The sequence below is a fragment of the Ranitomeya imitator genome, chromosome 1, assembly GCF_032444005.1.
Source record: "Ranitomeya imitator isolate aRanImi1 chromosome 1, aRanImi1.pri, whole genome shotgun sequence".
Lineage (NCBI taxonomy): Eukaryota > Metazoa > Chordata > Amphibia > Anura > Dendrobatidae > Ranitomeya > Ranitomeya imitator.
The window spans coordinates 1,164,213,345-1,164,235,137 of record NC_091282.1 but is presented as its reverse complement, the minus strand read 5'-3'; the positions used below and the strand labels follow the sequence as shown (position 1 = coordinate 1,164,235,137).

Sequence of the window (21,793 nt, the reverse complement as noted above, 5' to 3'; positions counted from 1 at the left end):
CCAGCAGGGGCCTGATCGTTGGTCGCTGTCACACATAACGATTTCGTTAACGATATCGTTGCTACGTCACAAAAAGCAACGATATCGTTAAAGAAATCGTTATGTGTGACGGTACCTTAAGCTAAACAAGACCAACTTTTCCAACCTCTCCTCATATGAGAGGCCTTTCATCCCTTGTAATAATCTAGTTGCCCACCGTTGAACTGATTCTAATTTCTGAATATCCTTTTTAAAATGTGGAGCCCAAAACTGGATCCCATATTCTAGATGTGGCCTCAGCAGTGATTTATAAAGCGGTAACAATACGTTGAGATTGCGGGATTTTATCTGTCTTTGTATACACCCTAAATTCTTGTTTGCTTTTGCGTCTGCTGCTTGACATTGAGTACTGCTGCTCAGCTTACCTGTAACCAGAATACCCAAGTCCTTCTCCTGTTCTGTAGTCCCAAGTATAGTCCCGTTTAATGTATATGTAGCAATAGGATTACTCCTTCCTAGGTGCATTACTCTACATTTATCTATATTATACCTCATATGCCAAATGTTTTCCCATTCAATCATCTATCCAGACAGTATGGAAAACAAACCAGCTCACCTGATAGTGGCATGTGGTGTGAGGAAGCACGGAACCCGTGTAGTCTCACATATAATACAAATAGGAAAAATCGCTCCAGCTTCCAAAAAAGTCCAAAAACTATCTGGATAGATAAATCGGTAAAATCGCTCCAGCTTCCAAAAAAAGTCCAAAAATGTATTGAATCATGGATAAAAACAAAGCGAGGCAGAACAATGTTCACACAATCATGTGTAGTAGCTACACGTTTCGAACACCCTGAGGTTCTCTTTCAGCTTTGAGAAGGAGCACCTCAGTGTGTTCGAAATGCGTAGCTACTACACGATTGTGTGTACATTGTTCTGCCTCGCTTTGTTTTTATCCATGATTCAATACATTTTTGGACTTTTTTGGAAGCTGGAGCAATTTTTCCTATTTATTTATCCAGATAATTTTGCAATATTGTACTGTCGGTCCCCAATGCTGACTATATCCCATCTAGAGAATGCACCATTTATGACGACTCTTCGTTTCCAGTTTTTTAGCCAATTCCTTACGCATCTGCATATAGTTTCCCCTAGTCATTGCTTCTGTAACTTCAGTATAAAGCTGTTATGTGACACAGTATCAAATGCCTTTAACAAAGTTCAGATAAATGACAACAGCCGCAGGACCAACATCCAGATTTGCACTTACCTCCTCATAGAAAACCCCACATTTTGCTAGACATGACTTATTATTCATGAATCCGTGTTGGTTGTTGGTTATTATATTATTCTCTGCAATTCATCTCTTATAATGCCCTCAAAAACGTTGCACACTTCTGATATCAGGCTTAAAGGACGGTAGTTGCCTGGATCCACCTTCTTACCTTCCGTAAAGCACCACTCCAGCTTTTTTTTTTCAGTGCTGGAGTGGCGCTTTAAATGTAAGCCCCTTCCCCCATCTTATACTCACGTTCTGGAAGCTTTAACTTTTACAGACGCCGCTCCAGTCCCGTGCTGACATCTTGTGCCTGTAACTTCTGACTGGCCCAAAGTCAAAAGTTACGTCGCAAGAGCTCAATGCAAGTCTATGAGAGCCAGAACGAGATGTATTGAAAAGTGACCACCATGAAACACTGGAGCTGCCGGTAGGTCACTTTTCGCCTGAGACAGATGGGTAGCAACGCTAGAAAAGGATGAAGGCGGCGGCAGGTGAATGTGAGACAGGGGAATTACATTTAAAGCACCACTCTAGCGGTGCAATAAAAACACGCTGGAGTGGTGAATTAAATATCAGTACCACGTCAACCATCCTCCAATTCTGTGGCACCAACCTTGTTACAAGAGAGTCTAAGAAGATGAGATACATCAGTCTGTCAATTACTGAGCTCAATTCCCTCAGTATCTGTGGATGAATGCCATCTGGGTCGGGGGATTTGTCAATCTTTAATTTGCTCAGATGCTTTTCTTGTGTGAGTCCTATCAGATGGTGAACTTTGATTTTTGCCTTATTGAAGGATCCCTGGAAGAGACAGGTCATTGGTGAACATGGATGAAAAGTGCCTGTTTAGTATCTCAGCCTTATCTTTGGCCTCTACAATTATCTTGTTATTATCGCCTTTTAAGGGGCTGATACCATCTGTTTTTTTCTTTTTGGCAATGATGTATTTATATAAATTTGGGGGATTTATTTTAGTGTCCCTGGCAATTTGTTTTTCAGTATCTAATTTTGCTAGCTTGATTTTTTACATTTCTTTATTTAGATCTTTATACTCCTGAAATGCAACTTCTCTATTCTTGACCTTCAAGATTTTGAATACCCTTTGTTTTTGTCTTATTAAAACAGTTATTAACAACAGTTTTTAGTTGTACGTTTTACATCAATTAATCACAAACATAGTAACATAGTTAGCAAGGCCGAAAAAAGACATTTGTCCATCCAGTTCAGCCTATATTCCGTCAGACTAAATCCCCAGGTCTACGTCCTTCTAAAGAGCCTAATAATTGTAAGATACAATATTGTTCTGCTCCAGGAAGACATCCAGGCCTCTCTTGAACCCCTCGACTGAGTTCTCCATCACCACCTCCTCAGGCAAGCAATTCCAGATTCTCACTGCCCTAACAGTAAAGAATCCTCTTCTATGTTGGTGCAAAAACCTTCTGTCCTCCAAACGCAGAGAATGTCCCCCTTGTGACCCTCACCTTCCTTTATCTGTCCATTCTAAATGTAACCCTCTATGTCACTCAGTCATGGCTTTTGTCCAGCCAGGTTCCCGTGATGTCCAGCACATTGCAATCTGTGACCGTCGTAAGAGTCTACAATTTAGTCATTTTGTTTACAAGATTTATTGCGATTGCGAGCAGACATTTAATATTATTACCAGAAAAAGGGCCATATAATGAAAGCTCATCCATAGAAATGTCAATAATAAACCAAAGAAAAAATGGATTGCGGAGCAATGTTAAAATACAAATTGTATTTATGTGATCATAAAAAATGAATAATTAAATAAATAAATACATAGACAAAGTAAAAAAAGAGAGAAAAAAGGGTTAAGTGACACCTTAGTTGGTATGATAAAAAGGGCTTAGGTAAACCACAAATCTATAAATATGCGCATACAATTCACAAGATAAGCGGCAATGTTGATGATAAATATATAAACAAGTGCAAAAAATACTGATGGTAGCAGCAGTCAGTTCATAAGGATCCCATTCCCAATATAGCAGCATAAAGTGGCAAGGGCATAGTGCTTATGGGTAAGTAAAAATACTTCTATAATGAAAGGCCGAACCATTCTCATAGCTGCAAATGAGGCAAATTAATCAGGTCTTCTGACAGCGCATTACAAATCAATAGACCACAACATAGTAATATAGGTGGTAACAATAAAAACACCCATAACAACCAACCTTGATATCGGACGTGCAGGACAGATGCGTTTCGCTATTGTGCTTCCACACCCCCCGAGGAAGCACAATAGCGAAACGTGCGTTGGGGTCTGTCCTGCACGTCCAATATCAAGGTTGGTTGTTATGGGTGTTTTTATTGTTACCACTAGGGTTGAGCGAAACGGATCGGACAAATTAAAAAATCGCCGACTTTTGGCAAAGTCGGGTTTCATGAAACCCGACCCGATCCTAGTGTGGGATCGGCCATGAGGTCGGCGATCTGCACGCAAAAGTCGCATTTCGTATAACGCTTTCAGCGCCATTTTTCAGCCAATGAAGGAGGACGCAGAGTGTGGGCAGCGTGATGACATAGGTCTTGGTCCCCACCATCTTAGAGAAGGGCATGACAGTGATTGGCTTGCTTTCTGCGGCGTCACAGGGGCTATAAAGGGGCGTGCACGCCGACCGCCATCAGCTGCATCAGAAGGGATATAGTTAGGGAGGGAAGATTAAGCCCCGAAACTGCTTGTGCTGTAGCGATTTCCACTGTCCAACACCACCATTTGTTTGCAGGGACAGTGGAGGCTATATTTTTGTGCATCAGCTCTGTAGCTTATTAGGCTGCCTTATAAGGCTCCCTGATAGCTGCATTGCTGTTTGCACGCTGCTGTGCAAACCAACTGCTTTTTTAAAAGCAAAAATCCTGTTGCTCCTTTCTGCACAGTTATCATGTTTATTTGTCCACACTTTTGTGTGTAGCAGTCCTTTTTATTGCTGCCATACTTGCCCTGAGATCATTGTAGGGAGATTGAAATTGTACTACAGTCCTTGTATTTTTTCATATACCTTCCAGGCACTTTCTGCCACTTAGATTGCGTTGTTTTATACACTGGGCCTGAGTTTTGGTTCAGTCTCCCCAAAAAAAAGGGAATTTAAATTCTCAACAAGTTTATATACACCTTCTACCTTGTTTTACAGTACCACATAACGGTTGTTATTTTGGTTAGATTTTCCAAAAAATGAGGAGGTCTGGTGGAAGAGCCCGTGAGTGGTGGTTGCCAGCTGGTACTGATGGTGGGGGTGGTGCATCTGGTGGTAGTAGCAAAAGCACAATAGCACCTAAGGCTGGAGGTGTTGAGCCAACGTCATCGTCTGGCTACACAAGGCCTCGAAGGCTCCCTTATCTGGGAGCAGGAAAACAGCTTATAAAGCCGGATGATCTAACTTTCATTAAAATGAACCAATCATGGATTTCGAATTATTTTGCCCCACATTCCCCTGCTGACACGTAGCTTGCCTGAAAAATGTCTTGATTTTGGCCTCCTCTTACTGACTTCTCCAATTCCTCCATTTGAAGCTGCTGAATGTCCACCATAGGCCATTTTTATACCTCCCTAAATGGGCTGACTCCCCCCACAGGGCCGTGGTCACCACCTGGCGCAAGCACCCGTGCGAGTGCCGTTTGCCTGGACAGGTGTGGGTGCCCACTCTTGGGCGACGGCACTGGCACAGGGTTCCTCATAGTACAATGAAGTGTCTCTGACAGTGGTGGTGCACAACCAACATCAGACACACCGTCGTAATATGAGGGGCCCTGTGCCAGTACCGCCACCCACGAGAGAGTGTTCCCCCCCAGCTCGAACAGTGCTCTACCACTTGCAATACTTACCGCTCCCTGCTCCACCACTGTGTAGTCTGTGCTGTTAAATCCTTCAATGGCACTGCCAATACAAATTTGTTGAAATGATAGATGATAGTTAAAATATACAGGGGCACTGGCCTCCATTTAGACCAGTTAATACTTTGCGCCTACTACCACTGTCTGCTACTCAGCAGAGGAGCCCACCCCTGTACCTCGCTATGCCGCCTGTTTAGTCCTGTTACCAATTTTGAACTGCATTTAGCCTACTTTATTATTTGGGCCTACTAACTGTGTCTGCCACTCATTCCAGTTGTCCTCCACTGAACTAAGCTATGCCGCCCGTTTAGTCCTGTTACCAATTTTGAACGGCATTTAGCCTACTTTATTCTTTGGGACTATATCTGTGTTTCCTCCTCATCCTGCCCATTGCCCAGCCACTGCTAGATGAGTTTGCTGGTACATTGACCCAGACCACTACATTCCCCTTGCACTCTACACTGCCTGAATCTGACCCTGCTGAAAGTCAGATTCCCCTTCCCGCATACCATACCACCTTACACGGGGACAAAGAGGAAGGTGCAGATGAAAGTGCAGGTTCCTTCATCAGGTGGGGGGGGCATACTCGTTGGCGACGTCACTGGCACAGGGCCCCTCATAGTACGCAAAAGTGTCTCTGCCAGTGGGAGGTGCCACCCGCCGTCAAACACACCGCCGTACTATGAGGGGCCCTGTGCCAGTGCCAACGAGTGCCCCCCTCCCTGCTTGCTCAGGATCACAGCACTTGCAAAGTTGAAATACTCTCCCTGCTCCACCGCCGTTAGGTATTCTGCGTTTCCTGGGCCCACAAAAAATCTTGAGCCAGCCCTACCCCCCCACAACTTTAGCCAAATGACCCCCTGTTTTCAATGCCTAACTATTATTATAAAGTAAATTAAGATTGACAAGCTTAAGTAATAAGAATTGATATTTTTGGCATTAAAATGGGCACTGTAGGTGTTTTCCTGTCCTCCACTCACTGCCGACTTTGTTTCCCCATTGACTTGCATTGGGTTTCGTGTTTCGGTCGGCCCCCGACTTTTCGCAATAATCGGCCGATTTCACCCGACCCGACTTTTGACAAAGTCGGGTTTCGCAAAACCCGACTAGATCCGAAAAAAGTAAAAGTCGCTCAACTCTAGTTACCACCTATATTACTATGTTGTGGACTATTGATTTGTAATGCGCTGTCAGAAGACCTGATTAATTTGCCTCATTTGCAGCTATGAGAATGGTTCGGCCTTTCATTATAGAAGTATTTTTACTTACCCATAAGCACTATGCCCTTGCCACTTTATGCTGCTATATTGGGAATGGGATCCTTATGAACTGACTGCTGCTACCATCAGTATTTTTTGCACTTGTTTATATATTTATCATCTACATTGTCGCTTATCTTGTGAATTGTATGCGCATATTTATAGATTTGTGGTTTACCTAAGCCCTTTTAATCATACCAACCGCGTTTGGACGTGGCACTAAGGTGTCACTTAACCCTTTTTTCTCTCTTTTTTTACTTTGTCTATGTATTTATTTAATTATTCATTTTTTATGATGATATAAATAAAATTTCTATTTTATCATTGCTCCGCAATCCATTTTTTCTTTGGTTTATTATTGACATTTAATATTGTATTGTATTTAAATGTATTACTCTTACTCACCTCCCTACTTTCCTTGCATGTATCAGCCCCACTCCAAAATGCTCATTGACCTCTACTGTATCCCTCCCTCTCTCTGTCTACTCTCTCTATCCCCTTTTTAGCACAACTACCCTCCCTCCCTCCCCCAGATCCTAGTTTACAAGCTTCTCCATCCGTCAGACCATTTTTTGCCCAGCACATGTGCACCCTCCCCATTGAGGTGCAGCCTATCCATATAGTAGAGCCTATAGCTGACAAAGAAGTCAGCCCAGTTCTCCATGAACCCAAACCCTATCTCCTTCCTACACCAATTTCGAAGCCACTTATTTATCTCCCTAAGCTCCCATTGTATTTCTAGTGATTCTCCTGGCACTAGCAGTATTTCTAAAAATACCACCTTAGAAGTCCTGGCCTTCAGCTTTTCTCCTAGATCGCTGAAATAATTTTAAGGATAATTTTTAAGGACCTTTCACCTTCCTCTAATTTTGTCATTTGTACCGATGTGTACCATGAACGCTGAGTTTTTCCCAGCCCCTCCCAACAATCTGTCTATCCGATCCACAATATGCCGAACCTGAGCACCCGGGAGACCACACACTGTCCGGCATGCACGGTCTCAGCGACAGATGACCCTGTCTGTCCGCCTAATTATAGAGTCCCCTACCCCCAACATCTTACTGGCTTTTGCTGCACTCCTACATCCCTCCTTTCTACAGCAGTCGTTTTCCTGGTTGCTTGGAGCAATGTTCTGCTGCAGTGATCCCAGTCCTGGGGTTGCATTCCTAATATCAAACAGGCATATTTTGCTAGGTTTTGCCAGGTCAGGACTGAGCTCCCTGGCATGTTTCCCCAAACCCTTTATTGTAACATTTGCCCAGCTAGGTACCTCTCTGTCCTGATCTTCCCCACATCCACCCTCCTCCATATCACTGGCCCCAGCCAGCACAAGCTCAGTGAGCTCTAAACTCCTCAGGTAGCATTATGTATGTAGCACATACTAAATGGGGATAAACCATAAAGATAAAAGTAGAAAAACGAGTAAGGAAAACACCAAACTACGCTCTTATGTTATACTATGATATTGTGTTTAACTACGCACTTATCTACAGCCCCTGCACCTAAAATACAGCTTCTGCACGGCTCAGCAGCCTCGCTTAGAGTGACTGGAACTTATTGTCTACAAACAAGGAATTACTACAGGAATTATTTTCATAGGGGCTAAATCCTCTATATGGCTGTATAAGAAGTTTAAAGGGAATCTGTCAGCAGGTGAGCCTGATCCCAGCGAAGTGTCACTTACTGGGCTGTTTTAATACAATCAATATTTTATCAGCAGGACATTATCACTAGAGGACTACATGACTTGTGCTTCAACCACGCCCCTATCATTGATTGGCAGCTTTCTGTCAATCAGTGGTGTGGGCGGCTTATACAGGGCTCAGCATTCGAGCTCTGCTAGATCTACAGCAGAAATAACTGATTCTATCACAACTGTTGCATCCAGTAACTCAAGTGACCCATGGTTGGAATCAGGGCCTCTGTCCCTACATCACGAGTATTTGTGGGTGAGCCTTCAGATTAACAAGGTAGCCACAATCAAAAATGTAACATTTTCATTGCCAAAAAATGTTGCTTTCAAGTAAAAAAGGTCTACCTTCTGAGCAACTTGCTGTCTGCCGCCTGTTGTCAAGTAATATTTACAGGCAAGCAGGACGTATTACGGGGAGTGGAGTCCTTGCAAGTCTTCTGATGCGGTTTCCCGCTGTCACAGACACCGGAGCGCTGGCTGCGCAGTCTCCGCACAGCAGGAATGCTGCTGCACTTGGGTAAGGCTTGGATCGGTCTAGGATTTATTCTATCACTCGTCTGCTGGTTTTTCATCGCAGATTAGCTGTGCAATTCTACATCAGGCTGATTTCCAAATGGCCCTTGGACTTCAGACAAGAAAGAATTTCCAGCGGGGCAGGCGAGATCCCTCAGATTCTGCATTTAGATTACATTGTCATCCAAATAACTGGCGCAAAGTCAAGGACTCAAAGTCTTGTAGACAAGGGTGTTCTTTTCATTCATCAAATAGTAAGGACACCCTCTGGCAATGGTTAAAGGCGTTATCCAGTTTAATTTTTGGTTACATAAAAACCACAATTCCAGCTGCTGTGCTTCCCTTACCCACTGCCGACCCTGCGCCATCTCTCTCCGCTGCAGCCAATCAGTGCGCTCAGCAGTCTGGTGCCATCCACATCGGCATCACTGAGCCCAATGATTGGCGGCAGCGAACTGCGATGAGCCAGCCCTGGCCTTGGAGAAGTAGTAAGTCCAGTTGAATTTATTATATTTTTATATAAAAGCCAATGGGATAAAAAAAAGTAAATGGACAACCACGTGGGAATCGGTGACCAGGTTTTTGCCAGGTAATCTGAAAGCAGCATGATGTAGAGGCAGAGGCGCTGATTCCAGCTTTGTGTCACATGCTGGTCTGCATACTGTCATTTTGATGCAGTTTTATCTGCTTCAGATCTAGCAGAGCTCGGAATGCTGAGACCTGTATAACCCCGCCCACTTCTCTGATTGGCAGCTTTCTGGGTACAATGTATATTGAAGGAATGCTGCTCATCAGTGACGGGAGCGTGGTTGGAGTAGGAGGCACAAGGTACCTAGTCCTGTAGTGATAACATACTGCTCATAAAACACTGATTTTACTGAAACATCATTATTATTATTATTTATTGTTATAGCGCCATTTATTCCATGGCGCTTTACATGTGAGGAGGGGTATACATAATAAAAACAAGTACAATAATCTTAAACAATACAAGTCATAACTGGTACAGGAGGAGTGAGGACCCTGCCCGCGAAGGCTCACAATCTACAAGGGATGGGTCAGGATACAGTGGGCGAGGATAGAGCTTGTCGTGCAGCGGTTTGGTTTGATGGTTACTGCAGGTTGTAGGCTTGTCGGAAGAGGTGGGTCTTCAGGTTCTTTTTGAAGGTTTCGATGGTAGGCGAGAGTCTGATGTGTTGTGGTAGAGGGTTCCAGAGTAGGGGTGATACGCGAGAGAAATCTTGTATACGATTGTGGGAAGAGGAGATAAGAGGGGAGTAGAGTAGGAGATCTTGTGAGGATCGGAGGTTGTGTGTAGGTAAGTACTGGGAGACGAGGTCACAGATGTATGGAGGAGACAGGTTGTGGATGGCTTTGTACGTCATGGTTAGGGTTTTGTCGTGGAGTCTCTGGGCAATGGGGAGCCAGTGAAGGGATTGACAGAGGGGAGAGGCCGGGGAATAGCGGGGGGACAGGTGGATTAGTCGGGCAGCTGAGTTTAGAATAGATTGGAGGGGTGCGAGAGTGTTAGAGAGGAGGCCACAGAGCAGGAGGTTGCAGTAGTCAAGGCGAGAGATGATGAGGGCATGGACTAGGGTCTTTGCAGATTCTTGGTTTAGGAATGTGCGGATCCGTGAAATATTTTTGAGTTGAAGTCGGCAGGAAGTGGAAAGGGCTTGGATATGTGGTTTGAAGGAGAGATCAGCGTCAAGGATTACCCCGAGGCAGCGAGCTTGTGGGACTGGGGAGAGTGGGCAGCCATTTACTGTAATGGATAGGTTTGTTGGGGGGGGTCGCGTGAGATGGGGGAAAGATGATGAATTCTGTTTTGTCCATGTTAAGTTTCAGAAATCTAAGAAGGATGAAATAGTGGACAGACATTGAGGGATTCTGGTTAGTAGGGAGGTGATATCTGGTCCAGGGATATAGATCTGTGTATCATTAGCATAGAGGTGATAATGAAAGCCATGAGATTCTATGAGCTGTCCCAGGCCAAAGGTGTAAATGGAGAAGAGCAGGGGCCCTAGGACTGAACCTTGTGGGACTCCGACAGATAGAGGGCGAGGTGAGGAGGTGGTGTGTGAGTGGGAGACGCTGAATGTCCGGTCTGCTAGGTATGATGAGATCCAGGATAGGGCCAAGTCTGTGATGCCAAGGGATGAGAGGGTTTGTAATAATAGGGAATGGTCCACTGTGTCAAAGGCAGAGGACAGGTCCAGGAGGAGGAGGATAGAGTAGTGTCGCTTGCTCTTGGCGGTTAAGAGGTCATTGGTGACCTTAGTTAGGGCAGTTTCAGTGGAATGGTGTGACCGGAAGCCAGATTGTAAGCGGTCAAAGAGGGAGCAAGAAGAGAGATGGGAGGACAGTTCAAGGTAGATGTGGTGTTCCAGAAGTTTGGAGGCATAGGGGAGAAGTGATATAGGGCGATAGCTAGATACAGAGGATGGATCAAGAGAGGGCTTTTTGAGGATAGGTGTGATGGAGGCATGTTTAAAGCTTGAGGGGAAAACACCAGTTGTTAGTGATATCACAGGAATTAGACTCTCTGCCCCTACACTATGCTGCTCTCGAATTACATAGCAAAAAACTGTTGACAGATTCCCTTTAACAGAATAAAAGACTGAATCTCAGCAGCAAAACATATTCTTTATTTCTCTGGCCTTTCTGGTCATCTTACAATATCATCATGATAAAATTAAATTAAATTATCGGTCATTCAAGTAAAAAGCACAAAGAGAGACTGCCGCGTATCTGGAGAGCAGAACAGATCAGTACTCAATGTATGGCTAAAGGAAGAAAACGTTCTCACGACACATATAGAAGACATGGCGACACAGTATCCGGTATAGAAGCGTCTATACATCCTGCGCACGGATGGACGGAGGATTTGTCTTTAGTAAATCTAGCGGCCTATAGAGAGGTATTTGTGCTCCATAAGTTCTATAGGATCGAGAAATACAAGGAAACATACGGAAGGGATGAATAGTCAGGTCAGCATAATACACCCTTGTAACATAAATTAAATAATTTAATGAAATGTTCTTTTCTTACTTAAAATGCAGTGGAAGTGTCAGTATTCGTGATTGCTGAAGACGCTGCTGGGAAATCCACCACGTCCTTTGGTTTCAACCAGCCGCCAACAAAAAAAAAAATGTATTGAGACACTTTGCCTAAAATGCTTGATAACCCCAATATAAGCAAGTCCCTATCACCAAGTCCACAACTAATGATATATTAGTAAAGAATACGATCCAGTCTAAAAGGGGCCTGGTTTTTTTGTTTTTGCCTCTCCACATTTTAGAAGACATAACTTTATTTTTATTTTTAAATGTCATGTTCATGTGAGGCTTTGTCATATGTAGGAGAATGAATTGTAATATTTTCTTTCTGCGCCATTTAAAGGGAACCTGTCACCAGGTTTGTCCTTTGAGATATGGCCACCACCTTTCAGCCCTGACATACAGCATCCTAAAATGCTGTATATAACCTATGCCCCCAATCTGGCCTGTAGGACAAGAAAAAGACCCTTATTATACTCCCCTACAGGGCAGTCCGGTCCGATGGAAGCACTGGACCAAGACAGTGACGCCCATTGCACCTTAGCGTCCCCAGGGGAGTATAATAAAGGGTATTTTTACTGTCTTTCAGGCCGGATTGGGGGCAGATATACAGAATATTACAATGCCTTATTTGACATGGGACACACCTGCTGACAGCTTCCCTTTAAGGGTTCAAATAAATTCTTATATTAAAAGGAATTATTTATTTTGATGAGAAAATTTGTCTTTTTTTTTTAGCGAAGAGGGCTTTGTTGCCATTTAAACTAAGTATCTTGTTGAGTAAATTATGCTGATTTTTACAGTTAATAAGTGTGGGGATTTTTATTTTATTTTATAAGGTTCACCTGGAAACCTGTAGAAAAATCATGAGGAATTAAAAAAAAAAATAAAATAAAGAAGTGTACTCCTTATTCCAAATTTCTACCATTACCATATCAAGGTATCCCTGGTTCACCACTGCTCTCAGTTTACTGGTCTCCAGCAATAACGTGTTATTACCAGTAAGGGTTCAGGGAGACTTTGATGGTAGTGACAGAAGTTTGGGAACGTAAGTAGATGGATTTTTTTATCTTAAACAATCAACTTTTGGAACTTTCTGCAATCCACACCAATGTGGACAACCTGCGCTAAGGTGGACACAGCTCAAAACTTCTTTAAGGAATTGTTCATAAGGTGGCTACCAAATATTTTAGCCAAATATCACCGTACGTAAGTGGTTGACTGCTCCAGACTGTGCAAAATCATTGGTCCATCATCTCTGGTTTGCAAACATTTCAACAAGTCCACACACACGAACATAAACTGTAAGACAAAGCCACCGCCATTTCTTCACCATACAAATACCAATATTAAATGTCCAAAATCTCTAACCAATGAAATGTCCAGACTTTCATGAAATTAGCATTTTTCCAGCATGTTGCAGAGTATTTCAAGTCAGGTCCTTACACACATATGGTACATCTTTGGAAGCTTGGCGCACGTAGTCATGACCCCTGGTCATCTGTGGACTGAACACTTTCAGAATTGCACACGGTCATTGAAGGTTCATCCAGTCCGGGAGACACAGAATTGTCATTTTTTCTGTCCGAATCATTTTCAAGCACAATGTTCTCCAAACTATCATCAACCGTTTCTTGAGTTACATCCAAGCTGGATGGTGATAAAAGCTCCTCTTCTAGTTTTTCAGTGGGTTCTGGACTAGACGATGGAGTATCAAAACTATCCAGAGGAGGATCTTCTGCAATAGTGTGGCCTCCTTCAGAACTTATCATGTGGTTTTCCTCCATCTCAACAGAAGCCAGTTCTTCAGCCAGGTCAATAATTTGTTCCCCAGATGTCTCCAATTCCTTTTGCTCTGAGCAAAGAAGAGGTATTAAGGGATGAAGATACATGTTCTCGTAAGTATGACCAAGTGGATCTTGAGAGTTGTCTAATAACTGATTGGGTTTCTTTTTGGTTGGCTTGTCCACATCAGCAGGACATCTCTCCACGTCAGGTTGTCTGCGTGCTATACACAAATACACACACAAAAAATCTATTAAATACAACCCGTCACTGGTTCTTAATTTATTTACTAACTTTTTCTCACAGCCAGGATTTCCATATACAGTAAAGGCTCCCATAGAAGAAGCCACCTTAGACAAAGCATAAGGAATGCAACATGTCCATCAGATCACAGCTCTCTCACTGTAGACAGCTTATTTTTATAGGTTTTTAAACAACTTTTTGGGGTCAAAGAAGTAGTACAACCACATCATGTTATTACCTTCATAAATCAGAGGTTTGTGGCAAGGTACATCAGTAAAAGTAATCATCGGTGACTTTGGTCTCTGTGTAGTTGGCATTGTTGGATCATGTAATGATATTGTGTCCCGACCACCTACAAACATAATAGAAATATATTCAGATTAAAAAATAACTATTTGACCCCCCTACCAAGATGATAAATTAAATGTTTTTCACTTAAAGAGGTAAAATGGGTGCTAATGGAAGAAGAGATTATAATTCATGGTTGCGATGCTCAACCTCAATGTTGGGATCCAAACACGTTCTTAAAAGTGGACAACCCCTTCCAGAAACACTTTTCCTATAAGATGTAATAGTAAATAAACAAACTTGGTTTCACTCCACCTCAAGTCTATTGTAGAGCCTCCACCTTCTGATGCCTGTGATTGTCAGCAGCGCGGACGTCATGTCGACAGCCAATCAGTGAGAGCAGCAGCTCTGAGCCGCTTGTGAAGTCTACATAGATGGAGCCGCTGAGCTCCGATTGCCTGCAGTGATGTCGAAGTGAAACAATAAAAGACGCAGGATGCTGCGGTGGCAACTCAGTACTGGACCCTGGGAGGGTAAGTAAAGCACAGTCGTTTTCTTTTACTACTAACACAACATATATGAAAAGCTTTTCTAAGACCTATTTAAGTCTAAATTGTGTTAAGAAGTTCATACAGGATAAGAAAAACGTGGCGTCTTTCTGCCGAAGACAGTGCAACTTCTGACAACAGATGATGTGTTGTGGCTCGACCCTATTCACTTCTATGGAACTGAGCTCTAATTCGAGATACAGCAGATGGACAACTGTGGTGCTACTTTTAGAAAATAACATCAATTTTGTTGAAAGACCCCTTTAGGATCACTTTTAATTTTGGGAAAGTGAAATGACCTAGAGGTTATATTACCAGCTATGTGTGACATTCATTGAGCAGCTACAGCCTTACCTAGCAGTTGTCATGTGTTGTCTATATTATCTCTCCATGTCTCTTACCAGCGAGCATCGCAAAAATGAAAAATATGTGTCATACTGGATGGATACGAAGAAAATCTTCACTAATTATGGACAGTGTCGACTAAATGGCATGATGGGATCTGAGGATACAAATCATGTATGAAGTCTGTACACACTGCGGTCATCTACGAGAACACTCACAGGTACAAGTATGGATAGAAGCGACAGATAACAACGCACATGGTGCACGCAGGGCATAGATATACCACGGTACCTTAAGTTACACACCTCAGCTGCTGCAGAACACTTGTGTGCCAAGATAAAGGAGTTTCATGCCAATCAGCCATTAACATGAAGGAGGTGGTTCTGAAGTAACTGAGCTGTGTTACCTTGGCAGTTGTGTAAGATCCTCCAAAGAAAACCCCTAGAAGGTAGAGGGCAATATGAATTCAGAAAAATTGACGAAGGATGTCTTTTTTAGGCGGATTCTACCTGAAAAGAGCTACACAAAATGTACAGCAATGTAAAAATGACTTGCTGTGCACATGTTCAGTCTTTTTGTATTGCTTTCATCAGCTTCAGGATTTAGAAACTGAAGCGGTTAAAGGGGTTATCCACTACTCGTCAGGGAGCCTCGAACATGTCCCTCGAGCACCCGCGATACTTGATGCATACCTGAGCACCCTAGGCAAACTCACTCGGTGCATACCCGAACACCCTAGGTAAACTCACTCGGTGCATACCCGAACATCCTAGGCAACTCACTCGGTGCATACTCGAGCACCCTAGGCAAACTCACTCGGTGCATACTCGAACACCCTAGGCAAACTCACTCGGTGCATACTCGAACACCCTAGGCAAACTCACTCGGTGCATACTTGAGCACCTTAGGCAACTCACTCGGTGCATACCCGAACACCCTGGGCAACTCGGTGCATACTCGAACACCCTAGGCAACTCACTCGGTGCATACTTGAGCACCTTAGGCAACTCACTCGGTGCATACCCGAACACCCTGGGCAACTCACTCGGTGAATACTCGAGCACCCTAGGCAAACTCACTCGGTGCATACTCGAACACCCTAGGCAACTCACTCGGTGCATACTTGAGCACCTTAGGCAACTCACTCGGTGCATACCCGAACACCCTGGGCAACTCACTCGGTGCATACTCGAACACCCTAGGCAACTCACTCGGTGCATACTTGAGCACCTTAGGCAACTCACTCGGTGCATACCCGAACACCCTGGGCAACTCACTCGGTGCATACTCGAACACCCTAGGCAACTCTCTCGGTGCATACTTGAGCACCTTAGGCAACTCACTCGGTGCATACCCGAACACCCTGGGCAACTCACTCGGTGCATACTCGAGCACCCTAGGCAAACTCACTCGGTGCATACTCGAACACCCTAGGCAACTCACTCGGTGCATACTTGAGCACCTTAGGCAACTCACTCGGTGCATACCCGAACACCCTGGGCAACTCACTCGGTGCATACTCGAACACCCTAGGCAACTCACTCGGTGCATACTTGAGCACCTTAGGCAACTCACTCGGTGCATACCCGAACACCCTGGGCAACTCACTCGGTGCATACTCGAGCACCCTAGGCAAACTCACTCGGTGCATACTCGAACACCCTAGGCAACTCACTCGGTGCATACTTGAGCACCTTAGGCAACTCACTCGGTGCATACCCGAACACCCTGGGCAACTCACTCGGTGCATACTCGAGCACCCTAGGCAAACTCACTCGGTGCATACTCGAACACCCAAGGCAACTCACTCGGTGCATACTTGAGTACTTTAGGCAACTCACTCGGTGCATACTCGAGCACCCTAGGCAAACTCACTCGGTGCATACCCGAACACCCTAGGCAAACTCACTCGGTGCATACCCGAACACCCTAGGCAAACTCACTCGGTGCATACTCGAGCACCCTAGGCAAACTCACTCGGTGCATACTCGAACACCCTAGGCAAACTCACTCGGTGCATACTCGAGCACCCTAGGCAAACTCACTCGGTGCATACTTGAGCACCTTAGGCAACTCACTCGGTGCATACTCGAGCACCCTAGGCAAACTCACTCGGTGCATACTTGAACACCCTAGGCAACTCACTCGGTGCATACTTGAGCACCTTAGGCAACTCACTCGGTGCATACTCGAGCACCCTAGGCAAACTCACTTGGTGCATACCCGAACACCCTGGGCAACTCACTCGGTGCATACTCGAGCACCCTAGGCAAACTCACTCGGTGCATACTCGAACACCCAAGGCAACTCACTCGGTGCATACCCAAGCACCCTAGGCAAACTCACTCGGCGTACACCCAAGCACACTAGAAAAAACTTACTCGGCGCACACACGAGCACACTAGGCAAACACTAGTTTTGATATTTGTCCAATTTACTTGTGTCAGATAAATGTTTATAACTGAACGTTTCTGACATATAGATTAATCCTTTTGCTTTTACTATGCACTTTTTTGGCCACTCAGTACTGGTGTGCATCGTTGTGTGCCAACTTTCATGTTTTTTTTTTTTACAATTTTGCATACAACGAAAGTTTTTGATTTTTAGCTAAAACACTTCCTTTCTGCTGATTATTTACCGTATATTCGTTTTGGAGTGGCTAATATGGGTCTTTACTAGTTTAGTATTCTACGGGAATACCCATCCACAAATTAATTATGTATCAGTTGGATTTATGGTTTCTTGCTTCCTTTGGAAGTCGTTCACTTTTATAGGGAAAAATAAACACTGGCCCCGCAAAGAACTACATTAAGACCGCCACTTTTTCCGAAAGTGACTTTGCTTAGGAAAAGTTTGGCGGCTCTGAGGGCATCTAAAGGAATTAGCAAGTTCATACTCCCAGTTAGAAAACCCTGCAAGACAACTTGAGCTGACCAGATTTATTTTCTAACAAGTCACAACCGCAAATATAAATCCGACAGAAACATGGAAGTGGAATAAACAAGTCAGAGCCCAGACATCAAGTCAATGAAGATTCTCTGATGAACTTTGAAAAGTTCACCTTGAAGTGTTTTACATGAAATTTAAAGCCTATCAAGAGATCAGAAAGAATGGTGACGAAAATGACATGCGGAAAAGTTTATAACATGTCCACACAGTCTACGGTGTATGATGCTGAGGTTGCCTTCTCACGTGCCATTTCGATGCCAAGAGTGGAACATAAAAGGTAAGAATATTGGAAAGACTCTTCTTTCTTTTTTTAATGTAGTGCTAGTTTTGACTTTAAAAACAACATAAATTCCACCAAACTAGTAGAAGTGAAAATGTCCTCATTAAGGTGTTTCCATAAAGTACTGACATGAAGGAGGCGAAGACCTGCACATTCAGATGTTTATTGTCAGATACTCTCCATCACTTTGACATTCAAGATTCAAGATTCAAAGAAGCTTTATTGGCAGGACCAAATACACATCAGTTTTGCCAAAGCAAGTGTATAAAGGCAAAAGGGATAGGGACTGTGGGGATGTTGGGTAGGAGCTGTAGGGAAGGTGGATGGGGCAGGTCCAGGTTGGGGGCTATAGTCCATGGCATAGGGCAGGTGGATGGGGCAGGTCCAGGTTGGGGGCTATAGTCCATGGCATAGGGCAGGTGGATGGGGCAGGTCCAGGTTGGGGGCTATAGTCCATGGCATAGGGCAGGTGGATGGGGCAGGTCCAGGTTGGGGGCTATAGTCCATGGCATAGGGCAGGTGGATGGGGCAGGTCCAGGGTGGGGGCTATAGTCCATGGCATAGGGGAGGTGGATGGGGCAGGTCCAGATTGGGGGCTATAGTCCATGGCATCATAGTTCTCTTTCTCGCAGTCTATGACATTCGCTCACATACCGCGCTGCTATCTCCACTGCTCTCTCTTCTTCTCCCAGCAGGATATATGTTTTCTCTTCCTCCTTCATGGTGATGAAGTCTGGGAAGAGATGTGAGAGTCTCCTGAAGTGAGTGTCCCTCACTGCTGAGTATTTGGAGCAGTGTAGCAGGAAGTGGGTTTCGTCCTCTATGGCATCCTGGTCACAGTGTTGGCACAGTCTTTGCTCCCTGGGCTTGTAGCTCTGCCTGTGTCGGCCACATTCGATGGCCAGATTGTGGGCGCTGAGTCTATATCGGCTCAGGATCTGGCGGTCTCTGGGGTCCGGGAGTTTCTCCAGATATGGCGCCAGTCTGTAGTCTCTCTGTAGGCTCCGGTACATGGTCAGTTTCTGTGAGCTGATGATATCATAATTCCAGTCACTGACATACCTCTCCTGGCCTTCGTCTGCCATCTTCCTAATTCCGGCTTTTGTCAGGTTGTTGTGATTGGTGTTCTGGTCCGGTTGGGTTTGGCTGGGCTGTGACATTAAAAATACTTTTTTTTATCATTGTTAGAACCACTTCACCTACAACCAAAGATTCTGAGAATTAATGAAGCGTTTCTTAAAGATATTGTGCATTATGCATACACATTCGTTGTTAGCCCCTTGAATGTCCTTTATCCAAAACTCAATGTTTATAGAGTTTTATGGAGCGTTTGACATCGTAAAGTGAGGCGGCTTAATGATGGATGGTGAGGTTACTGAACATTAATGTAACACATTCTGTACTTGAGATTTCTCGACGTGAAGCCCAGAGGAGCCGTCTGCTTGTTCCCAATTGCCGACTTCATTTGTTATATTCTATTCTACACTTCTATCCTGATTCCTACCGTGATGAAACAAGCAATTTGTAGGTTTTTGTAAAAGGAAAAAAAATGAAATGGAATTACCAAAGACAATGAAAGTTACAATATATCGGACTAATCCCGAGGAAAACAATGAAGCCATATCATGATCTCAATCTAAAATATATGCAAAATGGCTAAGAGATATAGAATCAGTGTTATTGGAAAAGGTTGTTCTCTCCATTGGGGTTACCGAAACAGTCGCATAAGTGTGCGTAAATGTGGTTAAGTGGCCAAATTGACCTTAAGGCCCCCTTACAAATTAGACTGTTTGCTGAAACTACTGTTATCACCGGCTCGGCCAATGGTCTTCCTTCTACGTGGACCTCCCGACTATCTGATTTAAGACTGTCGATCCTTTTGTTCTGGACAATATAAGCCGCAATCAGAGAAGTATGATAGCAGCTGTCACGGTTCCTCTGGACAGGACTGTCGGGCAAGGTAGCTGACAGCCAAACACTCGGCTTAACCTTCAAGATTTCGATTTTTTTTTCCACCACATGGAGAGTGGCATGAAAAATTAAAAAAATCATCCTTGAAAAATTATTTAAAAAAAAATATGTGTATGGAAACAAAATCTTTTACATAAAAAGATCTCCTTGATTTCTATTACTAAAATGTACTGTGCCCGAGCTCAGATAACATACAGAGCTAAGGTGGGCGTACACATGCATGCTCAGTTTGACTGAGGGTGAGGGTGCATACAGTGGGGCAAAAAAGTATTTAGTCAGTCAGCAATAGTGCAAGTTCCACCACTTAAAAAGATGAGAGGCGTCTGTAATTTACATCATAGGTAGACCTCAACTATGGGAGACAAACTGAGAAAAAAAAATCCAGAAAATCACGTTGTCTGTTTTTTTAACATTTTATTTGCATATTATGGTGGAAAATAAGTATTTGGTCAGAAACAAACAATCAAGATTTCTGGCTCTCACAGACCTGTAACTTCTTCTTTAAGAGTCTCCTCTTTCCTCCACTCATTACCTGTAGTAATGGCACCTGTTTAAACTTGTTATCAGTATAAAAAGACACCTGTGCACACCCTCAAACAGTCTGACTCCAAACTTCACTATGGTGAAGACCAAAGAGCTGTCAAAGGACACCAGAAACAAAATTGTAGCCCTGCACCAGGCTGGGAAGACTGAATCTGCAATAGCCAACCAGCTTGGAGTGAGGAAATCAACAGTGGGAGCAATAATTAGAAAATGGAAGACATACAAGACCACTGATAATCTCCCTCGATCTGGGGCTCCACGCAAAATCCCACCCCGTGGGGTCAGAATGATCACAAGAACGGTGAGCAAAAATCCCAGAACCACGCGGGGGGACCTAGTGAATGAACTGCAGAGAGCTGGGACCAATGTCACAAGGCCTACCATAAGTAACACACTACGCCACCATGGACTCAGATCCTGCAGTGCCAGACGTGTCCCACTGCTTAAGCCAGTACATGTCCGGGCCCGTCTGAAGTTTGCTAGAGAGCATTTGGATGATCCAGAGGAGTTTTGGGAGAATGTCCTATGGTCTGATGAAACCAAACTGGAACTGTTTGGTAGAAACACAACTTGTCGTGTTTGGAGGAAAAAGAATACTGAGTTGCATCCATCAAACACCATACCTACTGTAAAGCATGGTGGTGGAAACATCATGCTTTGGGGCTGTTTCTCTGCAAAGGGGCCAGGACGACTGATCCGGGTACATGAAAGAATGAATGGGGCCATGTATCATGAGATTTTGAGTGCAAACCTCCTTCCATCAGCAAGGGCATTGAAGATGAAACGTGGCTGGGTCTTTCAACATGACAATGATCCAAAGCACACCGCCAGGGCAACGAAGGAGTGGCTTCGTAAGAAGCATTTCAAGGTCCTGGAGTGGCCTAGCCAGTCTCCAGATCTCAACCCTATAGAAAACCTTTGGAGGGAGTTGAAAGTCCGTGTTGCCAAGCGAAAAGCCAAAAACATCACTGCTCTAGAGGAGATCTGCATGGAGGAATGGGCCAACATACCAACAACAGTGTGTGGCAACCTTGTGAAGACTTACAGAAAACCTTGTCATTGCCAACAAAGGATATATTACAAAGTATTGAGATGAAATTTTGTTTCTGACCAAATACTTATTTTCCACCATAATATGCAAATAAAATGTTAAAAAAACAGACTGTGATTTTCTGGATTTTTTTTCTCAGTTTGTCTCCCATAGTTGAGG

The 21,793-nt window shown here is 44.0% G+C and overlaps 1 protein-coding gene across 4 annotated transcripts in view; it reads right to left on the bottom strand.

The window, feature by feature from the left end:
* Positions 1-11,199: 11,199 nt before the first annotated feature.
* The window catches only part of CCDC149 (coiled-coil domain containing 149), a 128,417-nt gene continuing 117,823 nt past the window's right edge, over positions 11,200-21,793 (bottom strand). For all 4 annotated transcript variants that reach the window (XM_069744656.1, XM_069744658.1, XM_069744657.1 and 1 more), the window contains 2 exons: positions 13,898-14,011; positions 11,200-13,639 (listed from right to left, as the gene is read on the bottom strand). In XM_069744656.1, the coding sequence (XP_069600757.1) occupies positions 13,116-13,639; positions 13,898-14,011 (638 nt within the window). In that variant the 3' untranslated portion in view covers positions 11,200-13,115. The remainder of the gene's footprint in view (positions 13,640-13,897; positions 14,012-21,793) is intronic.